The sequence below is a fragment of the Eretmochelys imbricata genome, chromosome 1, assembly GCF_965152235.1.
Source record: "Eretmochelys imbricata isolate rEreImb1 chromosome 1, rEreImb1.hap1, whole genome shotgun sequence".
NCBI lineage: Eukaryota > Metazoa > Chordata > Testudines > Cheloniidae > Eretmochelys > Eretmochelys imbricata.
This window is the reverse complement of record NC_135572.1, coordinates 51,838,624-51,863,156: the sequence shown is the minus strand read 5'-3', so window position 1 is coordinate 51,863,156 and position 24,533 is coordinate 51,838,624. Positions and strand designations below refer to the sequence as shown.

The window sequence follows — 24,533 nt, the reverse complement described above, 5'->3', positions numbered from 1 at the left end:
AGTCCATTCCCTGCCTCTCTTCCAAAAGGTACAATCTTATTATTTATTGAATTAGTTCACTGAGGCAGCCTCCAACAATTTTCTCTTATCAGCTTCACTACACTTGTGTAGTGCTTCCTAACATCATATTATAAGTTTTTATCCTGTAATTTTCATTTATCCTTTTTCTCCTTACTATTTACATTAACCTGGAACTATTGACTGGATTTTGTTTTCATTAATATTTTGTGGACAATAATTTAATCCTCTATTATGAGAATTTGTGTATTTCATACATCTGTAGTGGTTTTCCCATGTCATATTTTAAACCTGAAATATTTATTTTTGAAGTTCCCTCCGAATTTTTTTTTTTAGGATGTGGTTATATGAACCACAAGTAATATATTTCTAAAGCACTATTTTACAATTTTGCCACACATCAGAACTTGTGCTGGATTGTTTAATTGATTCTTTGTTTAACTGATTCTTCTGATTATCTAAATATTTTAGAGGAGAGACTAAAACAACCACATCATACTGGAAAATTCAGTCATGTCAATGTACTTCAGAATTAGACTCTTGCATAGGTTTAGAATGAACACACAATACAAGTAACTCATTTTTGCGGAATGTTGTCAATTACATCTCTCCACACAACTCCTATATTAAGACTCATGCAGCTGGTGTGGTTGCCTCAAATTAAGCTACATTAACCAGTAGTGCGAGTATTTTCAGTCAAACGTGAGAAATAAAAAAATTATGGCTCGCAATTTAAAATGTGTTCCCTTCAAATATAAAAAAAATTGGGCTTAAAACTTTAAAAATGAAATACAGGAGTCAGTCTCAATCTTGTTCTTATTGACATATGCACACAATCTGGCATGACTGATTTCACTACTGGAAGAGGACTGGTATGACAAACATTTGGAAGCAGTTTGTTGAGACTTCACACGGCCAGTCTCTTGTCTATAAACAGACTTTTTTTCCCATTCAAAATACGGTTTTAAAAGAGAAAAAAGTTTTATTACAACAACAGTTCTTTAAAACAGGCTTGTTCTTCCAGCACCACTTACAGTTTTATTTGGTGCTTAGAGAGAAAAACAATGTGAATAACTTTTGCAGATGATATATGTTCTGGTTTTAGTAATGCCATGAAGAAGTAAAGCAACAGTATTTTCTTAATACTATCTAATCTGAGTTCACATTGGACTATCAACATGTTAACAAATAAATACTCCAAATCTCAGTATTACACAACATAAAATAATTAACTCAGCCATATACCTGTCAAAGGAGTGAAACTGCATGGGAAGAATTGACTGAGCTTCCCTCTTCAACGCAGGATCTGGGTAAGGGATAGGATCAGGACCACACTCTGCAATTTCAATAGGGGCTGCCACAAGGCTTTTTAGTATCTCCTTGACATTCATGCCTTTGCTTTGGCTGATGCTGGATATGGAAGGTGCAGGCTTCAAGATTTCACTGGGACTTTCTGTTAAGCTTTCCTGAGATTTCTTTACCTCAGAAGACAAAGTAGACAATAATTCACTCATAGCATCAGGGCCTGTGCTTGTCTCTAAGTCTGTCCCATTTAAGATGCTGGGCATCTGCTCCTCTCCAATACCAGAATCTGTATGAGGAATGGAGCTTTCCAGCTGAATATCTTCAACTGGTGTTGGTGTTTCTTTTTCCTTCATATTCTCTGGAAATACAGCAGGAGTCTCTGTAGCGAAAAAGGGTTATAAACAATATTTAAAGGTTAGTCTGGAGTTGTATAACAAATATATATCATTGAAGCTTAATAAGATAGAACCTATCAAGTCTTAAAAGCATATAAATCTTAACAAATTAACAACAGAGAATCCAACCCTGCAGAAAGCCACGGTGCATACAAAACTTTCATTGGTTTCTATGGACATTTTCTGCACAGGAAGGGCTGCATAATTGAGCCCAGAGTTGTGCTATATAATCTCAGTGACATTTTAAAAAATACAACCCACTCCTTATAAAGTTATTAAATGGCAGGACATTGCATACTAGAACATAGCTTGACACATTTATTGTGGTAGTCTAAACTCACTACTCAGCTACAAATCAGATGTCAAAACATTAATTTATGTATTTCCAGTGTCCATACTGGTAATATATGTGCAAAAAAGCTATGCTATTTCACAGCTTTAAAATATCTTCAAGTGCTTAATTTTCTTCTAAATGGAAGTTTAAATTGTCCTGAAAGCGGTAGATCTATTAAGTGTCTAGCCTTTCTAGTATCCTAGATAACATATATATGTGAACCAATACTGTGAATCCTTCCTGAGTCTGTAAACAAGATAGACAAATAATAGCTCAAAACTCCAATAGGGTTTTTTGGCACATCTTGAGAGAAGAATGAACACAACTTTGAGATCCCAGGTTGATTCAAATCCCAAATATCAACAGAAACTGAGGGGATGGGGGAAGTGAAATCAGTGGAATTTTGCAAAATGTCAAGGGACCCTATTAATAACGTCTTGCAAATGTCTGCTTTTATCAACTATTTACAATGAAACACACAGACAACAACTTCACTATGAAAGCATAGCAATCTGACGGTCCCATTGGAATTCAGCTAGAGCTGTGAAGACCTGCCTCAGATGGTCAATATTTTGGATTACTCTTCAGGGAGATGCACATTGTGGTTATCTTTTCAATGCCAAAAAGCCTGAACTCAAACTGAATATTTGTTTATTTATAATATCAATTTATTTTTATTAAGGACACTTGACATAAAAACCCTGAAGGTAAAATTTGAATAGCCTGTATATAAATTATGGCCTCATATGTATTTGTTATTTGTATTTGCCTTTGTGTTTCTGAGAAAATGGTAAATCTGGTTACTTTGGAAGATAATGTGCTCCAATACATGTAAATATAATTCTGCTTTACTAAGGGTTCTAAATAAAATATTTTTAACAACATAACTATCAGAAATTGTATGGTAACAGTTTAGGACTTGAAATTGTAATAGACAAGTGGACTATAATGTCAAAAATTATAACAGTATATTAGGTACAAATATATTTTATCTTTATATATATTCTCTCTCTCTCACACACACACACACACACATATGTATTTACATTGTATATGGGAACTGTATACAATATATTTATATATTATACATACATGCCTTTGAACTAATTTCAACTTAGAATAATTCATATACACTTGTATACCAACAATGTTATACACCATATATTGGCAGATCACCTCCTAAGGTCTCTTCCAACCCTAATCTTCAGATTCTATGAACTGCAAACCCTAGAGAAGACCCAAGGGAAATAATCTGTTACTAGGAACACTGTTTTCTTCTTCTAAATGTTGCATGCGCTCCCCATTACACATATATACTTTCACAAACAGAATGACATGTCTTTTCCAAAGTGGATACCAACCCCACTTTTTGAATCAGAAAGCAGAAACTGGAATTATGTACTTGCAAAGCTGACAGCCACTTGAAAAGATATATCCCCATTACACACTTATCCTTTACTAGTCCACAGAATATTTATCATCATAGATATCTAGCATGATAGAGTTTAGAAAAAGTAATCAGATCAGTGACATGATCTTAATGGATTTTTTGAGACTCAGTTTCCCCATACAAAAATAAGAAAGATAATTCTGGACTGGAGGGAACAAGGGGCTTTTGACATCCAGTCCAAGAACACTGTTGCTCTCCTTAAGCCGAAGCTGCTTTACTGGTTTCCTATCAATATCCTGCTCCTTGGGAAGACAAGTGGGTCAAATTGACACAATCTGGAGCGGAGACCTACAGTAAATATTCATGTTGACTAAATCCTGCAGAGGAAGAGACGGTGACTATATACAGTATCGCTCAAAAGTAGACACACTAAAAGATGGCCCACAGTTCGAATGTTTATCTGGTTTACAATAAAAATCCATAATCTACATGTACAAATGTAGGGAATTTAGTGTTATGATATATTGCTTCCTGTATAAAGGAATTTCTCTGAAATTGCAAAATTTCATACATACAGTTTTCAGCAATCACCATGGGGTTATTTTAAACAAAGTAAAAATGCCTGTTTATTCTCTCTCTAAGCAAAAGTCAAGTCCCAATGCTAGTGCACTTTTTGAGGTTCAAACTGAAGGGCGAATTATACTTTAATCTGTCTTTGTAATGGCTAAAAATTTCTAGTCAGATATATAGAATTTTGATATGCAGCCATTACAACATACTAGACAACCACAAAACTGGGAAATGTTACGATTCTAACTTAAAATTACTTATTCCTCCAGGTAAAATTTACGACAAATATACCACATTTCCTACAATATCTGAAAACAAAAGAGAGCATTAAAAAAGTTAACTTGCCCCCATTTATTGTCCCCAGTTACTACAGACAATTGGTAACATTTCCGCTCTAAGATTAAATTTGATTTATTTATGAATGCAATCTAGACCCTGATCATTAAACTATAATAATTATGGATTGTTATTTACAATAATTTAGAAATAATAAAAACACTTTCAATAAAACCACTGCATACAAGTATATTAAAAACTATTGTACTTCCAATGAAATCAAACTTTTATCCTCTGATTGCATTAAACCAACTGATCAGAGTTATCATTGATTTATCATTATGAACAGTAATGTCTGCATAAGAGTTACATTTTATAATATTTCTTATTGGGTGTATTAAAGCTATTTTCCAAAATATCACAGTCCCAATAAGTAATATACGTTAAATGCGCCAAAGTTGCTTTTTATTTGTGGCCACTCTGCTCGCTGCCTCTGCCCACAGGCACCACCCCTGCAGCTCCTATTGGTTCGTGGCCAATGGGAGCTGCAGAGCTAGAGTGCAGGGCCAGGGGGTGGGGGCGGTACGCAGAGTTGCCTGCCATGCCTCCACCTAGGAGCAGTCGGGACAGGCCGCCACTTGCGGAGAGCTGCCCAAGGTGAGCAATGCCTCGGATCCGACACCCTGCACTGCCTCCCGTGCCCCAACCCACTGCCCTGAGCCCCCTCCTGCACCCAAACTCCCTCCCTCTTAGTTAACTATAATTTTTCACTTAGCTGTCCTCCCCCATTCTCCCAACATGCTAGATAAAACAGCTTTTACTGTATTTACATGCCAGATATGCCAAACATTCATATGGCCCTTCATGCTTCAACCACCATTCCAGAGGACATGCTTCTACGCTGATGAAGCTCACTAAAAAATCATGCATTAATGAAATTTGTGAATGAACTCCTTGGGGGGGGGGGGGGGAGAATTGTATGTCTCCTGCTCTGTTACCCGCATTCTGCCATATTTCATGTTATAGCAGTCCCAGATGATGACCCAGCACGTGTTGTTCGTTTCAAGAACACTTTCACTAAAGATTGGCAGCTCTGCACACTGCCTCCATCCTCACTCCCTCCACGAGTGCTGACTCTGCAGCTCCCAGCCCATTGGCCAGAAACTGTGGCCAACAGGAGCTAGAGGAGGTGGTGCCTGCAGACGAACGTAGCATGCCTGCAGAGTTCCCTGGCCCCGCCTCTGCCAGCAACAGCAGGGACAGGGCACCGCCCGAGGTGAGCCTCCCCACAAGTGGCCCCCCCATCCCTGCTGTTGCTGGCTGACGTAGGCATGGCCAGCAGCTCTGCATGCTGCCTCCGTTCCCCCTCCCCGAGCGCTGCCTCTGTGGCTCCCAGCCCATTGGCCGGGAACCGTGGACAATGGGACCTGAGGGATGGCACTGGCTGCAGCTCTGCGTAGGAGCCTGAGGGGGACATGCCACTGCTTCCTGGAGCTGCTTGAGGTAAGCGCTGCATGGAGCCTACACACACTCACACATCCTGTGACCCACCCCACTGCCCCAGCCCTGATCCCCCTCTCACCCTATGAACCCCTTGGTCCCAGCCTGGAGCACCCTCCTACACCCCAAACCCCTCATCCCTAGCCCCACCCCAGAGCCTGCACCTCCAGCTGGAGCCCTCACGCAACCACCCCCACCTCCTGCATCCCAATCCCATGCCTCAGCCCGGAGCCCCCTCCTGCCCCCTGCCAATGTCTGTCACTAACTCCAGTAATTTTGTCAAATGTCCATCGTGCAACGTGGTGGTGCTAACCCTGCATGGATGAGTGTCCTCTGGAAAGGTGGCTGAAGCATGAAGGGACATATGAATCTGGCACATACATATCTTGCAACACCAGCTACAAGAATGCCATATGAACACCTGTTCTCACAGTCAGGTGACATTGTAAACAAGAAACGGGCACCATTATCTCTCATAAATGTAAACAAACTTGTTTGTCTGAGCAATTGGCTGAACAAGAAGTAGGACTGAATACACTTGTAGGCTCTAAAGTTTGACATTGTTTTATTTTTGAGTACAGTTACTTTTTGTACATAATTCTACATTTGTAAGTTCAACTTTCATGATAAAGAAATTGCAACACAGTACTTGTAATGGAGGAATTGAAAAATACTATTTATTTTGTTTTTTACAGTGCAAATATTTGTAATAAAAAATAAATATAAACTGAGCACTGTATACTTTGTATTCTGTGTTGTAATTGAGATAAATATATTTGAAAATGTAGAAAACATCCAAAAATATTTAAATAAATGGTATTCTGTCATTAACAACACAATTAATCGTGCGATTAATCACAATTAATGTATTTAATTGCTTGGCAGCCCTATTAGAAAGTTTTTAAGATGAATTACAATTTATACACAGGACCAAAGAAACCAATTGATTTACCTATAGCACTTCATGTAAAGCTTTATTACATTCCCATTGATTTTCTTTCATAATACTTTTCTCTTCTATGGACTGCAGGAATGGAAGAAAGAGTATATCTTTTCACACAATGCAGTCAAATTATATTTATCCAATCCTCTTAAATTTATAGAGTGGGTGCTCTTAGAACAGAAGAATCTTGAGTACTCAACTCATCTTAGCTAAATGAGAAGTTAAACATGAACAGCAGCAAAAATATAACTGATTACATCTGTCTATTGTTATAACATTCTGACAGCCAGCTTGTAAATTTTCAACAACCCTCATCAGTTTTCTGTAGCATTAGGCCATGTCAGTAGACAAAGCAGGAACATTACTAGACCTAGTGATCTTAACCCTGTCAGAAGTTGGCAGTTGGATACCAGATGCCTCTTTCTTACTGTTTTTCATTGTAACTAATGAGTTCACCTACTACATTATGGAAAAAATATGGGCTTAAGTTAAGTAAATGACATGACGTCTATGTGGTGACCTGATCTGTCACATTCCTTCCCTAAAATATCTTGTTTTACTGTGATTTATGAAGTGCATTGCCATTTTTTTTGCCTATTAAGTTATCTAAATAGTTCTTACTATTTAGACACTTTAAAAATAGTGTAAGAAACAAACATATAGCCTTCCTATTATTACAGACATGAAAAGTATATTCATGAAGGTAATATATATGGTTTTGCTATTCCAATAAATTGTCATTAAAAAGACAGTCTGCTTTTATCTTTACCCCACGCTTCCCAATCCTAAGTAATTAATCATTTGTATATATTACAGGAACTCATTTTGGATTTCTTTGCCACATTTATTCTGTTTCTTTTATTACATACAAAATAAAGTTCAAAGTTTGCAAAAGTCAAATATTTGAAAGCAACAATTTTAAACTGCTAATAGTAAGGCCAAATCAAAATAGTTGTTCATGAAGCTAGCAAATTCAACTCCCCAATCCATAGGCGGCAGGTATCATAGGCTGGGGGAGGCTGTGCCTCCCCAAACAGCCAGGAATGGCCCCCACCAATGCTCCACCCCCAGGCTCCCTCCATTGCTATGTGGTGGTCCCAGCTCAAGCTGGGGCCACGCCGCCCACCCTCCCAGCACTCCAGGGCTGGGGCTGTGCTGCCAGCCCTCCCAGCGGGCTGGAGGCGCTAGCCTGGCAGCTGCGGTGGTAGGGGCTCTCTGGGCTCTGGCGTGGGGTGGGCGCAGAAGGGGCAGGGCCTTGGGTGGAAGGTTAGCCTCCCCCAGCCGGCAGTTCACGCGCCGCCAATGCCCCAGTCCCACAACTATCCCGATACCATATGTCAAAGTCCTGTTGCAAACCACGGAGATACCAGAGCTCTTAAAAAAAAAAAGTCTACTTTTTTTTTTTTTTTTTAAATAATGGAAAGTGTAAGGCAGCCTTAACAGGAGAGTCGTTGCCACTCTACCATAATTAAAAGCAACATAGTGACATTTTGTTTATTAGCCTGTCCATTAGCCCTTCTATCGCCACATAGAGAGCACCATCAGTGAATGGTTCCTGGTCTTCTGGTCACAAGGAAAGAACTCTAAACACATCCCTTTCCATTGTCAAGTACCAGGTACTTTTCTGTACCTGTAGAAGAAGCAAGACCACCACAGAACAACTACACCTACCTACTTTGTTCTTAACCTACAAAGGACACAAGTGAATGACTCAAAATTACAGGAAACATGTGGAAAGGGATTATGATAACAACAAGTGGAGTTGTGACAGAAACATGCAAAGCAAGTGAACACAAAAGTAACAGAAAATGACAATGGAACAAATGTATAAAACAGAGAGCTTTTATCCAACGTGACAAACTACTCCAAGTCCACTCTTATTCATCTCTCAGTTCCCGGTACTGGAAACTTCATTTTGTATCATAGGCAGAACTTACAATGGGGAGTGGTGAGAAATCCTTGCTGTCTGGCCCTGGTCTTAGCCTGAGCAAGTTGCTGCACCTGCTGATTAGTCTGTACTGATCCTGTCACTGGCAGCTAGGCTTTCCATGTGAGTTTAGTATGACTGTTTGCATGTGCACCACTTATTAGACATGATTAATCTTTAACTCCATTTATTGAGACCGTCCTCATTCGCTCTCTCACTTTGGCTTTCTGGGCACTGCTATGTGACTCATTTTGCTTTTTATTCTAATTAGATCTCATTTGCTGCTGGGCCTATTTAAATAATTTTTTTCTTTGCTAACTGAAGGATAGTAGGGATAGGGAAGAGGAAAGGAAGAGCCCACTTGATTTACTTGGCTACTTTTATTTCTTTTGCCTCCTCCACAGGCTGAACATATGTTTTTTCACAATTCTCTCTGGACTCAGGCAGACAGAAAAGAAGGCCCCATCTATCCTGAGTTAAGAACCGTATTAACCAAGCCATTTCTGCATAACACAGCTCCTACCCCAGTGTAGATGGGGTCCTCAGTTTACGTATTCAAAAACCCCAAAACTTGACTCTTCTTTGCAGTGAGGAATAATTTCAAACAAGTATACATGGGTTGCAAACCATAAAGGTGGTGTTCAAGGGAACTTTCCTGTCTTTACCAAATATTCACTAAATAATATTTTTAAGCATCTGCTGTTATGGTACCTGGAACACTGGACAATCACTTAAAACATCATAAAAAGAACATAAAATTTAAGGAACGATATAAAAGCCAAACAATGTGCTCATTAAAATACAGATAATGGGGGTATTTTCCAGTTGTTAACAGCTACTGGAAAAAATGTTTTTTTACTATCTCATTTCCTCCCTCGGCATGCCTTCCCCCGCATTCTCTGCAGTAGTGCTGCCCAGCCTTTTCCACCAACAGCATCTGCTAAGACATCTATACACCAGTTTTGAACACCTACCCCTGGTTGCCAAACTAAACAGCAAAAGGTTTCAAAATGTTTCAAGGCCTACTGGTCAATGGAGAAGTAGCAATAACTGCAAGACACAGGGAAACTGAATACACAAGGAAATACTATATGTGAGTTGTAGAAATTCCAGCAAATAGAGGAAAAAAAAGAGTACTGACACCAGTTTTGTTTGTAGTTAAAAACCTATATGAATACAAGGTAAGGACAAATGACAGCACACATTTATTGTGAACTCTATTTCCCTTGCTTTTGTAGGTTTATGTAATAGCCGGCATGTGCAAATTCAGAAAATACTTGTATGATGTGGAAATAATTTTGCAGATTAATTAGGGAATATTTTTTGGGGAAGTAAGATGAGGGAAATAGGGAGGAATCTAGGGAATGGTTCTCAATTATTTGGACAATGATATTGTCTCCACAAACCTTTGGTGAAGGAGGCTAGTTATAACAATGACCTCTTTGAAGGGCTGGGAAACCTTGCAAGTCAAACAGTTTCTGAAGCGCTGGGCTGGGAAACCTTGCAAGTCAAACAGTTTCTGAAGAACAGCCTTCATGCAATGTTGAGATAACAGAGATTTCAGACCGTGTGAACCAATGTCCACGTTACAAGGCTAGAGATTTAAGACAGAAGTATGTTGTGGATCTACTACTGAAGCTCGCACTTTGCTGGTTGAGCGAGCCACAAGACATTCAGGTACAGGGACAGCAATTTTGTAGCTTCACTAGATGCATAAGTATTATCCACTTAAACAGCCTTTGGATCAAGATGACTTGAGTCTCAGATATTTCTGCAAAGACAAGTAGTCTGCTGAACTTTCTAAGATATTTAGTTCTGTCTAAGAAAAAGCCAATACTTCAAACATTCACAGTGCGTAGTTTCATCCCACCAGTCCGCTAACAGGACTTTGGGGAAAAAACAAACAGTGATATGGACTGAGGTGAAAATCCGATTAATTTTCTGGCAAAAAATTGGGGGTGAGATTTAGGTACCACTTGTCTTTGTGGAATATTGTATAAGGTGGTTAGCCGATGGTATCTGCAACTCCAAGATTCTCGTGGGTGAGGCAATGTCCATTAAGTGGTACAAAGAACAAGAACATCTGGGTTCAAAAGGCCTTTCCATGATTTTATTCATCATCAGATTCTAGTCCCAAAGATTATTGGCTACCAGATGGGAGGGAACCAAAATTTGTTAAGCTCTTTATATTTTCCCTTCTCAGGATGACAGACACTATGGTTCTGAAGAAGTGCATCTGAAGAAGTGGGTTTTTTACCCAGGAAAGCTTATGCCCAAATAAATCTGTTAGTCTTTAAGGTGCCACCGGCCTCCTTGTTGTTTTTGTGGATACAGACTAACACGTCTACCCCTAATACTAGACACTATGGTTCTCTTTCACAAGGACATAGTAGGAAAAAATATCAACTAAGTAAATCTTTAGAGTAGCCAGGGATAACTTTGGTTACACCAGAGACAGGGGAAACCTATGATAATTAGATCTGGACAGGAAACTATCTGGAGAAAACTTTTCAGACCAGTTCTATTTAGTAGCATAACACTTCCTAGCACATGGCTTTCTGGACTCTATCAAGACTGCCTGGATCTCCTCAGGTAATCATAAAATGTCTTGTCCTAGAAACCCTGCAGCCATACTGTCAGGTTAAGGAACCTGAGATCTGGATGTTTTTCTACTGACAGCAGATCTTGACACAGAAGAGAGTGAATGGATGATCTTTGGACAGAAACCAGCAACTCTGAAAATCATGCCAGCTTGACTAAAAATCATTCTGAGTCTGTCCTGCTAAACATTTCCTAAGTATTCTGGGGAGGAAAGAAAACAGAGAAAAAAAGCATAAAGGAGCCCTTTTTCACAGCATAAAATAGATGCATCTGATATACTGTGAAACTGTATCAGTTCTCAAGTAAAATGTGGAACACGTGTTCTGACTTGTAGAAAATGTGTTCATGTCCAAATGACCCACCTTGCAACTAACAAACATGCCACTGAAGATCTAAGTGACTGCTGATCTTCATCTATCCAGCTCAGGATTTTGGCTATGTTTTGGGGAGAGGGGGCACTTTTCTCCAAATACTGCATTCCAACAGACTAATTTCCTTCTGACACCACTGAAGCACCCAACCTCTCCCTTTTCTCCCTATTCTATTAAAGTGATACGTGAGACCCACACTGTCTGAAAATCTGTGCTGGCTACTCTCTGATCTGTAGGAGAAAGTAATGCCCTGAACTCTAGCAAGTTATATGCAGAGATCTAATTCCTGAAGCTTCCAAAAACCATAGGCAATTAGAGTCTAAATTTTCACCCCAATTTAGATGAGAAGATATGTACCTATCATCATTTGAGGAACCATCTGAAAGGACAGCCACTACAAGACATTCTCAGTCGAAGTCAACCACAGCATAGAGTCTTCCAGCTGCTAAAAGGGTAAGTTACCATATCTGAGATAAGAATCTTTGTTTTTTGTACCAGATGCACAAGGGTTGTTCCCACTAACTTGCAAAGGTGGTGACAAAAGGTACAGGCCACTATCCAGCCTATTGCTCTCAGATAAAATGTCACTGGGTCTTTTTGCTTGGACCACTTGGATGACATCATTTGGATGAGCTCACAGAACCTGACTTGAGTTAGGACAGAGCCCTGGTAGGTTCTAGGGTGGTCTCTATAAAAGTCAGAACCAAAATTGAGGCCAAGATAGATTTCTTTGCTTACTTGCAGATTAAGAGATATGAATAGGGGAACTCATATGATTGAAGTGAATTACTATGCTCTAAGATTGAGGTCTTTTGAGTCAGTTGCCCAGATACAAACACACTGGAAGGATCTAACAACGTAGATGAGCTGCAATCCTAGGCGAGCACTTGGTGAATACCTTGGGGGCTGCTGTCAACCCAAAAAGTACTATCTTCTGGGGGCAGTGGTCATGACCCACAATGAACCTGAAGCACTTCCTGTGCCTTTGCCTTATTGAAAATTTACATGCTAAGGGACAACTAATGTCATCATCTGAACATCGCTCAGTGAAATCCCAGAAAGTACAACAATGGAAACAGTGACTCCCTCCAGATCCACTTTAAGAGACTCATAGGCTCATCACTCTGAATTTGCCATGGCTGAAGATATGTCCTGACCAAAAAGTGACTTCCTAGTTCACATTATGCAGAACAACATGATTGACATCATCCTCCTGCAAGAAACTGAACTGCGGCCTTAGGCGGAGAACAGTGAACAGCTCGGTGAACAGCGGAGAGGCTAACAGAGGGAGTTTCCCTGGGATCTGTCCGAGAGGAGGTACATTAAGTGCTGCATTAGGGGGGCTGTGTTGGTGAGTATCTGAGTGTCTGTTGCGGGGACAGTTTGTCAGTTTGACCAGATGCTTGATTTTTTAAAAAGTATGAATTGGGAGTGCTTTGTTCCAGGTGAGCCTTGAGTGGGCCTGACTGTTATAAAAAGGCAGTCAGCTGCAAACCAGCTGAGCAGAGAACAGCAGAGAGGTTAACAGAGGGAGTTTGCCTGGGGAAAGCCCACTGAGGCTTTCATCTTGCAGGCTTCTATGAGTAGTTACAACAACACCCGAGGAAGCTCTTAGAAAGAAGGTAATATGCATGGTGAGTGTTCAGCTGTTGTGACCTGCACAGGATGTGACATGTTTGTCTTTCTTCCACAGGACAGAAGCAACTTTGTTTGTACAAAGTGCAAGCTGGTCTCCATATTGGAAGAGAAGGTTCAAGGTCTGGAAAAACAAGTATCGACCCTGCGTTGCATAAGAGAAACTGAAGATTTCCTGGACAGACGTCAGAATATGCTTCTACAGGCACAACATTCTGAAGATTCAGAGCAGGCTGCGCAGCGGGGACAGAAGGATGGTGAAGAAATTTGGCAACATGTGACCTCCAGAAGAAAGGGGAGCGTCCATCCAGCAATGCAGATACAGGTAAGCAACCATTTTCATGTTCTCTCCACATATGAATAATGCGGAGAGTGGACTAGATAATACATCTGAGGGAAGGGAGAGAGGGAGACTCCGCTGATCGGAAGGCATGAGATGCATTGTCTTAGGGAAGGGAGTTCCACGACCACTGCTCCCAAGAGAAGGAGGAGGGTGGAGGTGGTAAGGGACTCCCTCCTCAGAGGGACTGAGTCATCTATCTGCCACCCCAACCGGGAAAACCGAGAAGTCTGCTGCTTGCCAGGAGCTAGGATTCACGATGTGACGGAGAGACTGCCGAGACTCATCAAGCCCTCAGATCGCTACCCCTTCCTACTTCTCCATGTGGGCACCAATACTGCCAAGAATGACCTTGAGCGGATCACTGCAGACTACGTGGCTCTGAGAAGAAGGATAAAGGAGTTTGAGGGGCAAGTGCTGTTCTTGTCCATCCTCCCTGTGCAAGGAAAAGGCCTGGGAAGAGACCATCAAATCGTGGAAGTCAACAAATGGCTACACAGGTGGTGTCGGAGAAAAGGCTTTGGATTCTTTAACCATGGGACGGTGTTCCAAGAAGGAGGAGTGCTAGGCAGAGACGGGCTCCACCTAACGAAGGGGGGAAGAGCATCTTCGCAAGTAGGCTGGCTAACTAAGTGAGGAGGGCTTTAAACTAGGTTCACCGGGGGAAGGAGACCAAAGCCCTGAGGTAAGTGGGGAAGTGGGATACCGGGAGGAAGCACAAGCAGGAGAGCTCCTGACTCATACTGAGAAAGCGGGATGATCAGCGAGTTATCTTAAGTGCCTATACATAAATGCAAGAAGTCTGGGAAACAAGCAGGGAGAACTGGAAGTCCTGGCACAGTCAAGGAATTATGATGTGATTGGAATAACAGAGACTTGGTGGGGTAACCCACATGGCTGGAGTATTCTCATGGATGGATATAAACTGTTCAGGAAGGACATGCAGGGCAGAAAAGATGGGGGAATTACATTGTATGTAAGAGAGCAGTATGACTGCTCAGAGCTCCGGTATGAAACTGCAGAAAAACCTGAGCGTCTCTGGATTAAGTTTAGAAGTGTGAGCAACAAGGGTGATGTCCTGGTGGGAGTTTGCGATAGACCACCAGACCAGGGGTATGCGGTGGATGAAGCTTTCTTCCAGCAACTAATGCAAGTTGCTAGACTGCAGACTCTGGCTCTCATGGGAGACTTCAATCACCCCGATATCTGCTGGGAGAACAATATAGCGGTGCACAGACAATCCAAGAAGTTTTCGAAAGTGTAGGGGACAATTTCCTGGTGCAAGTGCTGGAGGAACCAACTGGGGCAGAGCTCTTCTTGACCTACTGCTGACAAAAAGGGAAGAATTAGTAGGGGAAGCAAAAGTGGATGAGAACCTGTGAGGCAGTGACCATGAGATGGTCGAGTTCAGAAACCTGACACAAGGAAGAAAGGAAAGCAGCAGAATACGGACCCCGGACTTCAGAAAGCAGACTTTGACTCCCTGAGGGAACTGATGGGCAGGATCCCCTGGGAGAATAACATGAAGGGGAAAGGAGTCCAGGAGAGCTGGCTGTATTTTAAAGAATCCTTATTGAGGTTACAGGAACAAACCATCTCAATGTGTAGAAAGAATAGTAAATATGGCAGGCGACCAGCTTGGCTGAACAGTGAAATCCTTGCCGATCTTAAACACAAAAAAGAAGCTTACAAGAAGTGGAAGATTAGACAAATGACCAGGCAGGAGTATAAAAATATTGCTCAGGCATGCAGGAGTAAAATCAGGAAGGCCAAATCGCACTTGGAGTTGCAGCTAGCAAGAGATGTTAAGAGTAACAAGAAGGGTTTCTTCAGGTATGTTAGGAACAAGAAGAAAGTCAAGGAAAGTGTAGGCCCCTTACTGAATGAGGGAGGCAACCTAGTGACAGAGGATGTGGAAAAAGCTAAAGTACTCAATGCTTTTTTCACCTCTGTCTTCATGAACAAGGTCAGCTCCAAGACTCCTGCACTGGGGAGGAGGTGACCAGACCTCTGTGGCAAAAGGAGTGGATCAGGACTATTTAGAAAAGCTGGAAGAGTACAAGTCCATGGGGCTGGATGTGCTGCATCTGAGGGTGCTAAAGGAGTTGGCGGATGTGATTGCATGGCCATTGACCATTATCTTTGAAAACTCAAGGTGATCAGGGGAGGTCCCCGACGACTGGAAAAAGGCTAATGTAGTACCCATCTTTAAAAAAGGGAAGGAGGGGGATCCGGGGAACTACAGGCCAGTCAGCCTCACCTCAGTCCCTGAACAAATCATGGAGCAGGTCCTCAAGGAATCAATTCTGAAGCATTTAGACGAGAGAAAAGTGATCAGGAACAGTCAGCATGGATTCACCAAGGGAAAGTCATGCCTGACTAATCTAATTACCTTCTATGACGAGATAACTGCTCTGTGGATGAGGGAAAAGCAGTGGACATGTTATTCCTTGACTTTAGCAAAGCTTTTGATATGGCCTCCCACAGTATTCTTGCCAGCAAGTTAAAGTAGTATGGGCTGGATGAATGGACTATAAGGTGGATAGAAAGATGGCTAGATCGTCGGGCTCAACAGGCAGTGATCAATGGCTCCATGTCTAGTTGGCAGCTGGTATCAAGTGGAGTGCCCCAAGGGTTGGTCCTGGGGCTGATTTTGTTCAATATCTTCATTAATGATCTGCAGGATGTTGTGGATTACAGCCTCAGCAAGTTTGCAGATGACACTACACTAGGAGGAGAGGTAGATACACTGGAGGGTAGGGATAGGATACAGAGGGACCTAGACAAATTAGAGGATTTGGCCAAAGAAATCTGATGAGGTTCAACAAGGACAAGTGCAGAGTCCTGCACTTAGGACGGAAGAATCCCATGCACCGCTACAGACTAGGGACCGAATGGCTCGGCAGAAGTTCTGCAGAAAAGGACCTAGGGGTTACAGTGGACGAGAAGCTGGATATGAGTCAACAGTGTGCCCTTGTTGCCAAGAAGGCCAATGGCATTTTGGTTTGTATAAGTAGGGGCATTGCCAGCAGATCAAGGGACGTGATCCTTCCCCTCTATTCGACACTGGTGAGGCCTCATCTGGAGTACTGTGTTCAGTTTTCGGCCCCACACTACAAGGAGGATGTGGAAAAATTGGAAAGCATCCAGCAGAGGGCAACAAAAATGATTAGGGGACTGGAACACATTACTTATGAGGAGAGGCTGAGGGAACTGGGATTGTTTAGTCTGCAGAAGAGAAGAATGTGGGGGGATTTGATAATTGCTTTCAACTACCTGAAAGGGGGTTCCAAAGAGGATGGATCTAGACTGTTCTCAGTGGTAGCAGATGACAGAACAAGGAGTAATGGTCTCAAGTTGCAGTGGGGGAGGTTTAGGTTGGATATTAGGAAAAACTTTTTCACTAGGAGGGTGGTGAAACACTGGAATGCGTTACCTAAGGAGGTGGTGGTGGAATCTCCTTCCTTAGACGTTTTAAAGGTCAGGCTTGACAAAGCCCTGGCTGGGATGATTTAGTTGGAGATTGGTCCTGCTTTGAGCAGGGGGTTGGACTAGGAGACCTCCTGAGGTCCCTTCCAACCCTGATATTCTATGATTCTATGAAAGGTGGATTGCTTATAAGCAGCCAGTGTTTCTTCCTGAATTACTAATGTTCCAGCCCTGAAGAGCCCTGACATAATTCCAACAATAGTGATAGAACATGCTGCTAATATCTCACCAAACTTTCAACACAATTATAACAATAGGCTGGCAAAGAATGAACTCTTAACATACTCAGTGTAAGGCCTGGTTAAATCCAATATATATGTTCAATAAATATATGACTTTAATAAATGAGACAAACTTACTGCCCATTCCTGAAGGCAAAATTATTATTGTAATGTACAGTAGAGGAGACATGATGGATATAAAAAAAGCCTCCTCTTAAATATTTTGATTTACTCTGTATGTCCACCCATCCGCTCTATTTTAAGAATCTATACTTTTTTTTTTTTACACTCTTGCTACTTATATTTTATCTCAAGAACCATACTGCATATAAATGGCAAAACTAATCTTTTCTATGTTTGCTACCTGTCTTTATTTCAAGTGCCATATTTTGTACAAACAACAATATTAATCTTGTTTATATATCCTTTTTATTGCATAAAATTTAATATTTTTTTTTAAATTGTCTGTATTGCTCTGTATGTTTTGATTTGCAAGCAGATGTGGCTAAAAATGAAATATCCTAATGCCTGCTATATAAAAAGGTGCTATAAATGCGGAACAAGAAGGTAATGAGGAAACAGGATTCAAATATATTTTAGGGTTTATTTTGCAGCACTTCTGAATTAACAGCATACAATTCCTTTTATAAAGGGTGGATAAGTACGCCGGTTATGTCACAACTAAGATTATTAAATTAGCACACTGAAATGACAAAAAGCTCACTGAATGATCCTGAAGTAAAAAAGATTATATATATATATTATATTTATTTTTGGCAATAATGGGGAAACTTTATGGGAGGAAAAATACTGAAATTCAGGTTAGAAACATTTGAATTTGAAATGAATTATTGAAGTCATAAACTATAAAGATTCATAAATGAGGGACTGAGACATACAGAACTTTATCTAATAGATCACCATTTCTCAAATGCGTCCACCAGTGGCTTTTCTTGTGGCCACAGGCTCCTGGGCAGTGATAGGGCCGGGAGGAGCAGAAGCTCCTCACCTGGGGCCGCCAGAAGGGGTTGGGCCCTGCCTGCCTCTGGAGTCACAAATGCAAGAGGAACAGACAGCTGGTGTGAGTTCCCTACCTTCCTGGAGCCAGTGGGGCGGCAGGCTCTGGGCACACAGCAGCGAGCTCCAGGTTTCGGTGCCATCCCCAGGCTCACCACCCCCCACGTTGCCCCAGCATCCGCTGCTGTCCCTAGTCCCCCACCCCCATTGCCCTAGCCCCTGCTGCCGCCCTACCCACCTCCCCATCCAGGCCTTAATTTCTCCCTGGTTTGCTGGGGCTGAGCAAGTCTCTGCTGTGAAAAACAATATTTGTATGTTTGTTAATATGACTTTTCAGTGTCTCCCAGCTAGCTTACTACCTAGCAAGTCTTAATTATAAAAAAGCGCAAAAGAAACAACAAAAAAGACAAGAACATGCAGAGCACCTTATTTGTGTTGCGATTCCATTTTGGTTCAGTAAAAAATAAGAGACAACTGTACATTATTTTTATTATTGCGTCTGCAGACAAAACCCCACATAAATAAATAACAATGATTTGGACATGTATATGTGCATGTTTCTTTGTTTTTGCTAAAGTTAATTAAGTATTTTAGGAAAAATTGTCAGAGCGGTCACCAGAAAGAATTGATGACCACACTCCGAGGCCACCAAACATTGTTTGTGAGAATGCTTGATTGAAGGGTTTAACATTGTAAAGCACTTGGAACATGAAAAGCACCATATAAGTGCTAAGTATTCTTAGTGAACTAGGAAGTCATCCTATTCCTCATATTTTATCAGAAGTAGTTACAGAATTAATTACTATTTTTTTCTTTGTATTTATCATTCTTTTTACTCTTTGGGTTTTTATCAGAGTGACACAGAGAGCACGATCATCAGATAAAGTGTGGTTGTATCCATTCACTTTTTGCACTTCCACCATAATGTGCACACAAGTTGGGAAATTCACATGCACACTTGGCTACAAATGTACCTATTTAACTTTGTACATATGCAAATCCCTTACATTTGAAAAACATAGTCCATGCATATGCATATTTTCTATCTGAAAAACCAGCCTGTATTACAAAACATTTGCTGTGACTGCAGAAACTGTCTCTCTCCAGAATAGCACAGTACAGCAATCAACAACACACAAAATAAAACTTTACATTATATACAATATAAAGGTTTACATACAAACAAAAAGTGAAAGAAAAAAGAAAAGGAAAGGAAGAAAAGGTAGGGGGTGTGAGGAAAGGGGGCACAAAAAAGTAGTACTAAAGATTTAATTTATTCCCTGTATGCAATATCTTTAGAATAGGTCTGATTTGTTTTCATAACTAAAGGAGGTATTGTTGCAGCAAGAAGAAAAAGAATAAGCCCAAACCAAAAACATTCAAAACTTCCTTCTCATCTCTCTCTACCTTAACACTAATTTTTTGTTTACCTACTATTAATTAATTTAGTAGGTGTCACTGAAATGAACAAATGGTAGAGGAAGTAGGAAAGATATTTCCTAAAGAAAATGTAGCCAGGAAGAAAGCCTTGTCTTAAGGGTATCCTCATCAGGTGACAGTCTGATCTCCATGTAACCTGAGGCGTATGCTTATTTACCAACAATTACATCACGGTTAGTTATTTAATTACATTACATTAAATAAGGACACCCAAACAGGTTAGGAGATGATGTTAATATTACCTTTGTAAAATGAGTGGGCAAAGCTCTGCTCAGGAATTAACTTGGCAAGGAATCCATGGTTCAAACTTGGGTGAGGGATAGATGGTATGACCACAACTGTGGAGAAAATCATGGAATCAAATGTGAGCCAGCTAATAATCGCCTGTGATCTGATCCACTGTGGATCCATGGCAGAAGTCCTATCTCACTGAAACATGCAACTATGGAACTATTAACAAAAATGCATTTCTGAAGGAAGGAAACAAGTTATGTATCAAGAGATAGGAAACATCAGACCAATTAGTAGGGAATCATAAGAAGAACATTTATAGGGAAAAAGACAAAGACAAAAATGGCTGAAATAGTTAATTGAAACAAGCAGTTTCCTACTCCAGCACCACAGCATATGACCAGGAAGGACACATTAAATACAACATAAAATTATGGTTTCTCATAGCTGACCATTTAAATATAAGTTTATTAAATGAAAACAGCCAATGAAGACATGGATTTTTTTTAAAAAAGCTTAGCATACAAAGGTAGAAAGTAAGCAAGCTAAGATATAACAATGAATTAGATAAAATGAATAAAAGGTCTGTCAATATATAGGGCTGTCAATTAATTCCAGTTAACTCAAGTTTTAATGCAAAACAAATTAACTAGATTAAAAAAAAAGTCGTGATTTAATTGCAGTTTTAATCACACTGTTAAACCATAACAGAATTCCAATTTAAATTTATTATAAATATTTTGGAAGTTTTTCTACGTTTTCAAATAGATTGATTTCAACCACAACACAGAATATAAAGTGTACAGTGCCCACTTTAAAAAATTTTTGTATTACAAATATTTGCACCGTAAACAAAAAAAATAGTACAATCTACAAGTCAACGCATGAAGGGACGTATGAATATTTAGCATATCTGGCACTAGCATGTCTGGCACCTTGCAATGATCGCTACAACAATGTCATGCAAACACCTGTTCTCCCTTTCAGGTGACACTGTAAAAAAGAAGCGGGCAGCAATTTTCCTGAAAATGTAAACAAACTTGTTTGTCTTAGCGATTGGCTGAACAAGAAGTAGGACTGTAAAACTTTAGAGACTACACTGTTTTGTTTTTGAGTGCAGTTATGAAGAAATAATGCTACATTTGTAAGTTTCACTATCATGATAAAGAGATTGCACTATAGTACTTGTATGATGTAAATTGAAAATACTACTTCTGTTCATCTTTTTTACAGTGCAAATATTCGTAATAAAATAATATAAAGTGAGCAGTATACATTTTGTATTCTGTGTTGTAATTGAAATCAATATATCTGAAAATGTAGAAAACATCCAAATATTTATAATATATTTAAATTGGTTTTCTATTATTGTTTGAAAGTGTGGTTAAAACTGATTAATCACAACTTTTTTTTATCTCACTATTAATTGCAACTTTTTAAATCATTTGACAGCCCTAAATAAAAGCAAATAGGACATGAATTTAAATTACATTATATGTGATATGTAAATCAGCAGTTCCAGAAACTAAGACAGCAAATCAAATTCAGTACAAGAAGCAACATGTTCATGAAAAACAACATGCAGAGATTTGGCCACTGATTTCTAATCACTCTTTTCCAATATATTTATATGGCTGTTCTGAGAGAGAAAACAGAGCACAGTCATAAACCAATCTGCTTAAATAAGCCATTGGACTGGCAGACTGAACATTACAAACAGTGGAGGAACGTATTTGGATACTAAACTCTTGGCAGGTTCTGCAGCTGACAGATAGTATCCCCAAAGACTGGGATATCAGTTGCCATGAAAAAATAAGAATTCACACTAATCAGGTAAAGAATGCAATAAAGGCAACAATTCTGGTATATTAGACTTCCAGGAGCTTTTCAATGCAGACCCAAACTAGCAAGACAGCAGGACTCAAGAGAGTTAGCAGTCCTTGCTATATTAGCTTTTCACAAGACTAAGTTTAAACAGAAGTAACTTCAACTACGGAGCTAGCTGTATTTGCTGATTACAAACTTCAGACAGTGCATTTAGAGTCAGAGATAGCTGCTCACAGTAGACAAATGGCAATTTTTAGGTTTACTTTGACAGTTTAATATCTTGTCCTTTCAAAACTTTAAATTCACAAGCATCTCCTTCATTGAATGTACATATAAATTTAAAAATGGATGCATAAATACAGAATAAGCAAATGAAAGTAAGTTAAACCCAATAAGCAGAAGCTCATAATTTAAATCTAACTTATTAGCAACCAACATATTAAAGAAGCTTGGAGAAACTAAAGAATAACAAAATAGTCTAATTAGCCATCACACCTTTCAGACAATTTAAAAGAGTTTTTGTAGTCAAATATTTACCATTTCAAGGAAATTCTGAAAAACAAAATGAAAAATAAGTGGGGAAAATAGATGTACCTGTACTTGTTGGTGAATTTATTTCTTGTCTGATATTTCTACCTGCCTGGCTCCCACATCTTGCAGTCTCCCGTTGAGGTTCTAGTATATCACGGTACTTGGAGACCATCAGCACAGAAATAAAGTAAACTACTGCCAAAGCCAAAAATTGAGCCTGTTTGCTATCATCCTGAGTGAGAGGAAAAGGAACACATGTATCATACTTCATACTTACATGGAACTTTTAAATCAAGATAATCAATATGTTTTAGAAAAATCAACCTTTTTAGGTGTTATACTTGCTTACAATTCAATTCTTGAATTACCTATATACTAATTGGAATGTTAAAATAATTTAATAATGATTAATAATAAAATAATAATAAAATAATAGAATAATCATTTAATAATAACCTATTTAGGAAGGACAGTGTGGGAAAAAGAGGAGGGGGAATAGCCCTCTGTGTCAAAAAATAGCATTATCTGTTTCTGATGCACTCAGAACAAAATGATCTTGAATGCTTACGAATCAATGTCTTAACAGATAGACACCAAATAATACGCCATCTTGTGCTTTGCTACAGACCACCAAACCACACTAGGGAACAGGATGACCATCAATTTACATACCAATCTACAACATGTAGAAAAAAAAACGTGTAATCATAGGGGACTTCAATTTGTGTGCCATATGCTGGCAGTCTCATGCTGCCAGTACTAGATCATCCTCTGAATTTGTAAAAATTATAGGTGACAATTTCCTAACTCGAAAAGTGTTGAAACCAACACAAAGGAATCCTTTATTAGACCTTCTTCTAACAGGTAAATAGTAACTGATCACAGAACTAAAAATTAAAGTTAGCTCAAGTACAAGTGATCATGACTTGATCACATTACAATGTGAAAGAAGACTCAAGTCCAAATCAGCAATATGTATATGCTTGATGTGTTAAAGCCAGTTACACAAAGCTGAAAACAATTATGAGCCAAAATCAGCTAGGATTTCTAGGATGGAGTGTTTCTCCATCACGGATAATTTTTAAATCAAGATTAAATATTTTCTAAAAAGATATACTCTAGCAATTAATCTGGGAGTTCTATGGCCTGTGACATAGAGAAGGTCAGACTAGATGATCACAATTGTCCCTTCTGGCTTTGGAAATCTATGAATCAATGAACGGATAAGCCTAAACACAGAAAGGTTAAGTGACTTGCCCAAGATCTCACAACAAACAAGTGGCAAATTCAGCAATAGAACTAAAGAGTCAGAATTCCCAGTCACTTGCTCTTACTTCCAGACCACACTATAAATTTATAGCATAAAATGAGTGAAGATATTATATTTATTTCTGTGCCATTTACAGATGCAGCAACTATTCTGAGAAGTCTACATCAGCATTTGTGGTTCAGCATGCATTCCCCTATAATACTGCCAGAAGGGATACTAAAGTTATTTAGCATAGATGGGTTATATAAAGCTACTCAGCACCACCACAGAACTGGATCTTATATGATTATAAATATTGCATCAATAAGGAGGTGCAACATTTCACCCCAGAGGTTGCTGCATTTCAGAGGTTGTTGAAGTTTTCCTTGCATGTAGTTTGCATATCAGTTTCAGCTTGTAAAGTGCAATGAAATTATATAAGGCATCTTTCTTACCAAATAAGATCACTTTTATTAAACACTTCATTTTGTAAGAAAAAGGAGAAAGACAAATTATGTAGAATTTGGCAGATTTCTTCCCCCAAAATATGGAAAGCATTTTTTGGAGGTGAACACAGATTTTAAGTCCATCCAGCTTCCAAGGCTGTCCTTTTTTAAAATGAAAGTTATTTGTAACATTAATCTTTCTTTTAACTATTAGTGCATATATTACAAAAAGAAAAACCACAGTCCATATTACTCACCACATCACGGAAAACAACTGCTCGCAGACGATTAATGTCAACATCCTGAAGAAGTCTATCAGGATCCTTTATTGGGGAAAGGTTACCAGGAACATTTTCCAATGGTGTCTAAAAATGTAAAATTATTTTTCCAAACTGTACAGATATTTTCATTCAATGCATTTATTTGATCCCCAATAAATAAATTAAATACATTAGTACTAACTTGAAGACAAAAAAG

The 24,533-nt window shown here is 39.5% G+C and overlaps 1 protein-coding gene across 5 annotated transcripts in view; it reads right to left on the bottom strand.

The window, feature by feature from the left end:
• The window catches only part of NBEA (neurobeachin), an 843,583-nt gene that overhangs the window by 460,003 nt on the left and 359,047 nt on the right, over positions 1-24,533 (bottom strand). For 4 of the 5 annotated variants that reach the window (XM_077806446.1, XM_077806437.1, XM_077806454.1 and 1 more), the window contains 4 exons: positions 24,314-24,421; positions 22,425-22,593; positions 20,015-20,110; positions 1,264-1,702 (listed from right to left, as the gene is read on the bottom strand). In XM_077806446.1, the coding sequence (XP_077662572.1) occupies positions 1,264-1,702; positions 20,015-20,110; positions 22,425-22,593; positions 24,314-24,421 (812 nt within the window). The remainder of the gene's footprint in view (positions 1-1,263; positions 1,703-20,014; positions 20,111-22,424; positions 22,594-24,313; positions 24,422-24,533) is intronic. The other variant, XM_077806462.1, reaches the window with a different exon arrangement.